The 9631-nt window shown below is 51.3% G+C and overlaps 2 protein-coding genes across 2 annotated transcripts; one reads left to right on the top strand and one right to left on the bottom strand.

The window, feature by feature from the left end:
* Positions 1–7121: 7121 nt before the first annotated feature.
* LOC101710558 (histone H2A type 1-J) lies at positions 7122–7637 on the bottom strand. The gene has a single exon (XM_087181123.1). It carries the CDS (start codon positions 7586–7588, stop codon positions 7196–7198), a length of 393 nt encoding a protein of 130 aa, XP_087037249.1. The 5' UTR covers positions 7589–7637; the 3' UTR covers positions 7122–7195.
* A 216-nt stretch (positions 7638–7853) lies between these two features.
* Positions 7854–9217, top strand: LOC101710922 (histone H2B type 1-N-like). Its single transcript, XM_087181124.1, has one exon. The coding sequence runs from the start codon at positions 7890–7892 to the stop codon at positions 8268–8270; it is 381 nt and encodes a 126-aa protein (XP_087037250.1). The 5' UTR covers positions 7854–7889; the 3' UTR covers positions 8271–9217.
* Positions 9218–9631: the final 414 nt, after the last annotated feature.

The following is a 9631-nucleotide window of genomic DNA, read 5'->3' on the forward strand; positions in this document are numbered from 1 at the left end:
TAACTACCCCGTAAGTGTTCAAATTTGAATAGGAGGACCCCCAAACAGGACTTCGCCAACAGTATACTTGGACTGTCTTGCCCAGGGCTTTAGGGAAAGGCCACACTTGTTTGCAAGGGCTTTAGCTCAAGTCCTGAGAGACCTCAGCTTCAAAAGTGGAGGTCTATTGCAGTTTGTTGATGACCTCCTCATTTATACCCCCCCAAGGAGCTATCTGATAAGAACACCCTACTCAATTTTCTAGCCAAACGGGGTTATAAGGTGTCTCAACACAAGGGCCAGATTTCTGAACAAAACATGCCATACTGGGGTATGTCTGAACTTCAGGACAAAGACATTTGTCCTCAGAGAACAGAGGCAGCTTGCTGCCTGGGTTCTCCCGTCTAAACAGCAACTGAGGGATTTCTTGGGAATGGCAGGTGTCTGCGGCACAGGGATACCCCATTTTGGAGTGTTAGTCAAACCACCATATGAGGCAACTCGAGGACCAGAAACTGAACCCCTAAAATGGACTGCAGCTATTCAAGTGGCTTCTAAAGCCTTAAAACAGGCCTTGATGTAGGCTCAGCTTTAGGAATCCCAGATCTGACTAAGCCTTTTTCTTTCTCTCTTTCTGGCTGAGGGACAGGGAGTAGCCATGGAAGATGTAACTCATCATCTAGGCCAGGAAAACCAGCCAGCTGCCTACTTTTCCAAGCAACTGGATGGAGTAGAATAGGGCTACCAGTACAGCACCCTTAGTCCAGGGAGCTTCTAAGATAATTTCAGGACAAAAGAGTTAGTTCTAACCCCACATCAAGTTAAGGCTCTGTCAGAACTCAACGGACATTTGTGGATGACTGGAGAAAGGCTCACTAGATATCAGGCCATTCTCATTGAAAACCCAGATGTTCCCCTTCAGTCTTGTGCTGTTGAAAATCCTGCCATGCTTCTCCCAATCAACCAACACAAAGAGCATGAGTGCGAACACACCATTACCCCAAATTATGCCTGCTAGAAGAAAGGAAAAGAAGAAACGGAGGCCTGAGCTCCGCAGGACAGGCTTATTGCAGAGCAAACGTGACAGGGACCACGCTGGCACTGAGAGCAGACCAGCTGCTCTGTACAGGTTATGGGGTCATCTGTAAGGTTGTAGCAGCAAAGTGGCAGCCCGAACATACAGACAGGGCGTCCAGGAGAGTGGAAGACACACCCAGAAGTTTTGGAGGCAAAGTGTACAGTTTTATTTTTATCGCCAGCGGGTCAGTCTGGGACTGTCACAAAGAGACTGATCCCCCTTTGGGGCTGAGCAGAGCAGGTTATACTCTTGGGAGGGGCAGGGGCGGGCTCGCGGGACTTGAGCACTTTCTATTGGTTACATGTTGGGAGCAATGCTACATAATTTGGGGGAAAAATCATTTGATTAGCCGGGAATTTAGCTCACTGGTGCCGCCGCCTGCCCCACATATGCAAGGACCTGAGTTTGATCCCGGTACCAAAACAAAAAAAAATCATTTGATTAGGCCTAGTTCTCCTGCCTACAGGCCAGCTAGGGCATTTCGAGACATAATTGCATTTTGGCCTCTGGTCACAACTGAGACCTCAATGATCCGGTGATGCTGTGATGCTGTGATGCTCTAGGACCAGATTACACCAGCTGAAGACATCCTGGGAGGAACAAAGTCTTCATCTACTCAGTTCCTCATTGTTCTTGGATTTCCGTGGACCCCCAGTCATCTGTTACATTTGTTCCTCCTGGTGTACTGAATAAAAGCTGCAGTAAGCTGGGGGCTGTCCTCTTTGCCGCCCAGAGCAGCACTGATCAGGCCCAAAGCCCAGCTTCTTCTCCAAGTCTCATCTTTTCTACCTTTCCTGCATAATAAGTTAATTTGCCTTGTGCTGCTGTGGCTCGCAGGAGATGAGGACTCACTGCAGAGGTCCTAGTAATGTCCCCTTCCCTGTTCCCGACAGTTACACAGAGCACAGTTCCTCCGGGCCCAGCAAATTCCTCGGTTATCAGACATTACAGACCCAAGCTCAGTGCACAGAACCACATCCCATTTACATTTGGCGGGAGGTAGAAGTAATAAAACCTAGAATAAAGAAAATTCCTGAGATGCTTGAGAGGGTGTCCGGAAGCCTGAACACGTTGAGGGAATGGGGGAAAACTTCCACCAGTAGGTTTGGCTTTAACTGCAGAGAAACACATTCCCCGGTCAGGGTCACAGGGAGAGAGGCTGAGGCTTCCGGCCAGGAAATAGGCTCGAGAGGGCACAAGCAGAGATGGTGGCCCGAGGATGGGGCTCGGGGAAGCGCGGGAGCAGTGGCTACATCAGTAGCAGGGCTGTCTCTGCTGTGAGTCCCAGGGTGCTGCTGAGCTGGAGGGGGGCAGTGAGCTCTACAATTACATAAGGACAGTGGCAGCGCCTCTTCCTGAACTGCTTCCTGCTGAGTAGGGGTGTGATTGTTGGGGTTTCTGCTGGACCAGAGGGAGCCCCACTGATGTGGTCTTTGGCCACTGCCTGTGACATGGCCGCAGTCCTGTTGGTGAGAAATCTCCCAAAAAGGTTGAGTAGGCATAGCAACAATAAATCGGCGAGCAGAAAGAGGAGACAGGCACTAGCGAGGAAGAGTCCAAGATGGGCTAGTGGACTTCATGAATCCCATGAGCTCTGCTGGGACACCTGCTGTACTGCCTGCACCCTGCTGTACTGTCCCACTTATCTGGAATAAAAGTACAGCATGTTTGTGAAGCACAGGGCCTGTGCCTCCCTGGGCAGACTTTTCCTGGGGGCAGTGGATCCAGGCCCTTTTATCACTGCTCCCATCTGCTCTATCACTGGGAGTTTGGCAGTGTCTAGGTGAGGATTAAACTTTGCCTAGCGAGTAAGGCACATATGGGCACAGCATGAGCACGAGAATGGAAAGGCGGACTGGAGGAAACATGTCCAGACACTCCTTAAGGGGTTGGAAGGGCTATGGTGACCCGTGTCCTGGCCACACCACCCGAATGTTTCACAGCGATCTTCAGTGTCACTGTGCCCTGACTCCTCCAGGCGGAACAGAGACAGGAGCCCTATAACAGGCTGCTCTGGCCACTGCAGCCTCCCTACTGTCCTGGTCTCTGCAGCTCCTCCTGCTGCTGTCGGTGTTAAAGACAGGCCGCGGAAGACTAAAAGCCTTGTCCCTAACTTGCTGCACACATCAACCCCCAAAGGCCACAGAATCACCTAAGGTAATTCAGATGCTCTATGAAGAAATTCACTTTAACACTTACGACTTTAAGACTGCATACATTACACAGTGTGTTAGTTTTTTGAGACAGGGTCTTGCTGTGCAGTTTAGGCTGGCCTTGAACTCACTATGCAGCGCAGGCTGGCATCCAACTCTCCGGGAGTCCTCCTGCCTCAGCCTCCCAAGTGTTGGGATTACAGGCGTGTGTCACCACTCCCAGCTACACAGTGCATTAGTGACATACTGTAAAATACGCTTCCACTCCTTTGGTTTTGCATCAGTCACTGCAGGTAGGTTGAGCATGCTTCGTTTTTGTGTTTTACATGCATTCAACAAGCTATAAATCAGAAGACTGACATTCCCTTCGTATCGTTACAGTCAGCTAAAAATTTGCCTGCAGCCCACAGGATAGGATTTGCTTCAAGATCAACCCACAGTTGGTTGGAGACAAAGGGCACAGGGACCTGGCAGCAGGACGCGGTCGTTTCCAGCCAACGGTCCCGAGCGTCAGGGCGTCTGGTTGGCTGCGCGGGGCCCTCAGGCAGCGCCGGCTGCGAAACCTCGGTGCTGGGGTTAAGTCCCTAAAACCCGGACTTGCGGGGACCGGCACTGAGGGCGCAGCGCGTCCCTGAGCCCGCGCAGGGCCAGCGGCCGGGTGAGGGAGGGCGGCTGGGCAGGGAGCAGTGAGCAGATGCATCTGCCGCGGCCTTGGCGAGTCGTGTAGCCGCCCCGTGGCCTCCAGGAGTCGGGCGGCAGCAGGCTGGGCCGCGGCCGCACAAGGGAGCCTCGCAGGGCACGCGGGCTCAGCAGCCGGCAGCAGGGCGCGCAGGGCGCGCAGGGCGCAGCGGACGCGGAGCTGGGCCAGGAGCCCGCCGGAAGGCGGGGTTCGTCCCGGAGCCCTTGAGGAGAACACTCAGGAGCTGCGGGAAACCGGCGCGGTGACCCATTCTGCTGGCTGTTGCGTGGGGGACCCTGAAGATCCAGGATGGGAACAGCGCTCGAGACCTCAGGAGCGCCCGGTCCCAGGCCCGGCCTGGGGGGAGGCGGGCAGCTTGCGGCGGACCTGTGGCCGCTGGGAGGGGGTGGACCGCGGCAGCCACGCAGAGCTGTACCAGGTGGATCGGGTCGGCGGAGGGCGGAGGGACACGAAGGGTCACCGGTCTCCCCACTGTCCTTGCCGCTCGGCTGCCTCCAACCTTTAGTTACCTCGAGCGGCTTAAGCGCCGGAGTCTGCACCTACACATGGACGACTCTTTCCCTTAAAACCTAGAGCCCAGCCGGGAGTGTTGGCACTCGCCTGTAATCCCAGCACTGGGGAGGCTGAGGCAGGAGGATTGCGAAAGTTAGAGACCAGCCTGGGCTCCGTAGTTCAAGGCCAGCCTAAACACAGAGAGATCCTAATCCAAAAACACAAACAACCCCCCCCCCCCCCAAATTTACAGGCTTCTGTTCAATTTCTTCCTAGTTGAATTTTCAATTTAGGTATTATATAATATACTGTTTACCTTTACTCATGAGAATTTTTACTAGTGTGAAATTATCAATTTATTGGCCTTTTATTTTATTTATTTTTGGAGTTTTTGAGACAGAGTCTCACCATGTAGCCCAGACTGGCTTCAAACTCATAGTGGTCCTCCTGCCTCAGCCTCCCAAGTGCTGGGATTACAGGTGTGTGCGCCACCACACCAGGGTATTGATTATTTTTAATGAGATCATCATCGAGTTAAGAGTCTATGAGGTTGCAATAGATAATAAAGTTCAATCTTTCCCCCTAGAGACTTTGTAAAAGATTGAAGAAGATATATCACAAATCTAATAAGGGAAAACACTGTTGTGTTTTTACTTCCCCAAGAGAAATTAAGGGGAATTAATCTAGAAACAAAAAGTTTAAATAATGCTTTCATAAATCTCCTGCCACTCAAATTGAATTTTATCTCTTACAAAAATAACTTCCGGGATTTAGCTCAGTGGTTCCTGCCTGCCTTGCAAGCACAAGGTGCCAAGTTCAATCCCCGTACCAAAAAAAAAACCCCAAAACAAAAACAACTTCCATAATAAAGTGACAGTATTACTTATAAGAGTTCTTCGGGTACTAATTGCAATTACAAACATGTATTTTATCAAAATTTTTGGACAGTTTTGTGTTGTGAGCGGACAAGGAGGCCACTGGAGCCCAGAGTTCGGCCACTCTCCGACTCCGGGGAACCAGAGGGACCCGGCATGTCTGCCCAGCAAAGATCCCGAGTCGCGCCATCTCCGGAGAGCAAGGTTTACTGAGCATTTATCGCCTTCGCAGCCAGACAGGGAAGCGAACCCACGGCCTAAACTGGAAGCGGATGTGACGCCGACCGCACAGGACCCTTCTTCCACCTGGATGGCGCTTGTGAGAGCTTGGGCCAGGGCCAGCGCTGGAGCTGGCGGCGATCCGGAGAGAGGATGGCGGGAACCAGAGGGGGCGTCCTGGCAGCAGTGATGACCACAGCAGGCCGGCACCTCTGGGAAGAGCAGTGCCCAGGCAGAACCACAAGCACTGAGCCAGAGCACTGAGCCTAGGAGCAGCCCCGGGGCTTCGTCTTTTGTGCTGTGGGGAGTTCGGTGCAAACATGTGCTCATCTTATACTGTGCACAAATAACATGTGCTAATCCTGTGGTAGTAACAATATATTCTTTAGAAAACGTATTTTTATAAGTTTCTTGGAAGGGTTCACAGGAGAAGTGTTTTGGTACGAAGACCGCATAGTTGTCACGCTGTGGCCATCACACACAGGTCCACCGTGGTATGGTTATCACAAGCTAGTTTACTCCGAAGGTAACGTTAGAGCCAGGCAGAAGCAGAAGATGGTGTCTGTCCTGCTCACATCAGTTTTATTTCTATTTGTAAAAACCTTTATTTTTCTGATAATATAGACAGTTCAAGTGTCAGTTGAAGAGCAGATGCTTTATCCCAGGAGAGCGAATCCTAATTGTATCATCATCATCAGTAACAATTTTTCATAAAGTTGGAAAGAACTCATAGACTATCCTTGAAGCTCCATCGTTTACTGGATCCTTCCCATCAAAGCAATTTTTAAAAATTTATGTGAATGAATAATGCAGATGACTTTGTGGTTTTGTCTTTTGAGATGGGGGTCTCACTTTGTACTTCAGGCTGGTCTCAAATCAAGGCAATCCTTCTGCCTCAGCTCCAGAGTGCTGGGATTACAGGCCTAGGCTTCCACGCCCGGCTAATGCAGATGACTTTGAGTGAACAATTTGATAATTAGATTTACTGAAATCAAACTGAGTAGCCCAGGCTGGCCTCCAACTTCTGGCCATCCTCCTGCCTCAGCCTCTCAAGTGCTGGGATTACAGGCATGGGCCACCATATTTGGCTAAAAATTTTTTTAAGAGTAGGAAAATTTACTGGGAAATAGGAATGAGTAATAGGAATGAAGAATAGGAATAGGGAATAAGGATGGGGAATAAGGATAGCTCCTGAGATAAAAGGAAAGGGTCTCAAATGGGTCCTGCACATACAATGTTAAGGTAAAGAATATGATTTACAGAGCCCACTGTTCCTAACACAATCCTAATACAACCCCAGACACCACACGTAACTGTCACAGCCTATACAACTTATTCTTTGGCAAAACAATTTTCCTGGGAGACAGGTCTTTTCTATCTGGAGCAGCTATTACCGAGGTGCTTGGTATAGCACCAGTGCCCAGGATGACCTTGGGTTAACGTACTTCCAGTGGCTAATTCCCATCACAAATTGTCTACACTTTGAGTTTACCTTTGAAATTTAAACCTGACTAGAAAAATGACAGTAATTGTCACTGGCTATTTCCTGTTTGCTAATCTCAGACTGGTTAAAAGCCTAGGTACTTCCAGGTACTGCAGTTTAACAGTGTGGCACAGCAACTCTCAATGATAAAATCGGTGGCTCTGAAAAGAGCCTTTTGGTTTAACAGAGAATTTGAGCTTCCAAGTCCTGCGGACCTCATTTGCCCTTGGTCTTGTGGTGGCTCTCGGTCTTCTTGGGCAGCAGCACGGCCTGGATGTTGGGCAGCACGCCGCCCTGCGCGATCGTCACCTTGCCCAGCAGCTTGTTGAGCTCCTCGTCGTTGCGGATGGCCAGCTGCAGGTGACGCGGGATGATGCGCGTCTTCTTGTTGTCGCGCGCCGCGTTGCCCGCCAGCTCCAGGATCTCGGCCGTCAGGTACTCCAGCACGGCCGCCAGGTACACCGGGGCGCCGGCGCCCACGCGCTCGGCGTAGTTGCCCTTGCGCAGCAGGCGGTGCACGCGCCCCACAGGGAACTGCAGCCCGGCGCGGGACGAACGCGTCTTCGCCTTGGCGCGAGCCTTGCCGCCCTGCTTGCCGCGTCCAGACATTTCCTAAAGCCCAGCGGCGGAGTCACTCACCAGCGTCCCGAGAGGGACAGAAAGCGCTCTTTATGGCGTCGTCCGGGGGCGAAAAGGCAGCGCTGCGATTGGCCACTTTTCATTTTCGATTAGACCAATGGAAGGCGGCCGTGCGGGCCGCGGACGGTCAACGGGCGAGCCTGGATTGTGACGTCACAGAAGCACAATCACCAATCGCCGCAGACCTTCTCCGCGCCTCATTTACGTATCGCCCTCTAGATAAGGCAGCGCGGGTTGGCTGGCTCCTCATTGCTCTCCTTCTCGGTCCGAGATGCCGGAACCCTCGAAGTCGGTGCCGGTCCCGAAAAAGGGGTCGAAGAAGGCGGTGACCAGGGTGCAGAAGAAGGACGGCAAGAAGCGCAAGCGCAGCCGCAAGGAGAGCTACTCGGTGTACGTGTATAAGGTGCTGAAGCAGGTGCACCCAGACACGGGCATCTCGTCCAAAGCCATGGGCATCATGAACTCTTTCGTGAATGACATCTTTGAGCGCATCGCGGGCGAGGCGTCGCGCTTGGCGCACTACAACAAGCGCTCGACCATCACGTCGCGGGAGATCCAGACGGCCGTGCGGCTGCTGCTGCCTGGCGAGCTGGCGAAGCACGCCGTGTCGGAGGGCACCAAGGCCGTCACCAAGTACACCAGCTCCAAGTGAGCCCGCTAGTGAGTCTCACGCTGCCCACAAAGGCTCTTTTCAGAGCCACCCACTCTTTCTGAAGACAGCTGGCACTCACTTCTACTTTGCGAAGTCAAGGCTTTTGGCAAATGTGCCTTAAGGTGATGAAAACTCCACAGGGCCCAGAATAGAGTTGCTGTTGAGGTCCGGAAGGACTCAGAGCAGCCCCTGGGCAGATGTGAAAGGTGTTCTGGCCACTGGTAGGGAAAGGCAGGAAGGGCAAGGGGCAGCGCTACCCCCAGGACTGCCTTCTCGAAATCAGGACGGTAGGAATTGCAAAACTCACCAAGTGAGGTTCTGAAATAAAACGCACAGTTGTAGACGTTTCTTTAACTGGGCGGCTTAAGTGAAACCGTCTTCAGTTACTGCTAAATTAATCTTAAGGTTTTCTTTCAGCAACAGGAATTGTACAAGCCTCAAGTGCCAGGTTAGAAGGGCCAACATTTCCGCCATCAGCATGGTATCAGGCAGGAGGGGAGCAGAGCTACAGTGAGTGCGGAGCTGCAGGTCTTCAGGAGTCACAACAGCGCCTAACGTCGGAGCTTAAGGGAGACCTCTGCATGTATATTAACGTAAGCCACTGTGAGGCAGTTCTCAATACAGGCCCTGCTTCGTGCTGTAGGCCTTGAAACCTGACCCCCGTGTGGCGACGTTAGGAAGCGGAGCTTTCGAGGGTTTAGAGGGCTCATAAAAGAGGGCCTGCTCTTGCAGAAAACGGAGGAGCAAGAAGTCTGCCTCTGGGGAGTGGAGCGGTCCCTTGGCCGATTCTGAATGTGCTGGCTCCTTGATCTTGCGTTTCCCAGCCTCTAAAGCAATACGAATTTTCTGTTATTCATAAGCCACCTGGTATATTTTGTAATAGCAGTCCCAACAGTTTTAATATGCACAAAACTCCAAACTGTGCAGGCGAGAAGGAATTTAACCCCTCCGGTCAAACGCGGACGGCCTCTAAAGGGCAATTGTAGCAGCAGTTTCAGGGGAGCGGGTCTTACCCTCACAGAACTTTGCGAACGATGTACCTTATTATATTCTCTCATTTTTAAAACTACTAGGTTCTGAAATTGTATTAGTAAATATTATTAGAAAGCTCAGTTCTCGGGACATACTTTACAGGAAGTAGAAAAAAAGGCTGAAGAAGATTTTGTTTATTAACAAGAAAATGGGGGGCAGGTCAAGTCCAACTGAGATTTAGTTAGCTTTCACTTCCGGGTTGCCCCTTCTCAGATGTGCACATTGGTTTATTGTCAAGAATAAGCGTAGTCTTGGTCTGTTGTTGTTATTTTCATATATTTATCTAGATTCAATTTCTACCGTACAAGGGTTTTCCTAATTTTTAAAAA

The sequence above is a fragment of the Heterocephalus glaber genome, unplaced genomic scaffold (assembly GCF_053883595.1).
Source record: "Heterocephalus glaber isolate CG9 unplaced genomic scaffold, H.glaber_assembly_v1.0 deba00001472, whole genome shotgun sequence".
In the NCBI taxonomy this organism is placed as follows: Eukaryota; Metazoa; Chordata; class Mammalia; order Rodentia; family Bathyergidae; genus Heterocephalus; species Heterocephalus glaber.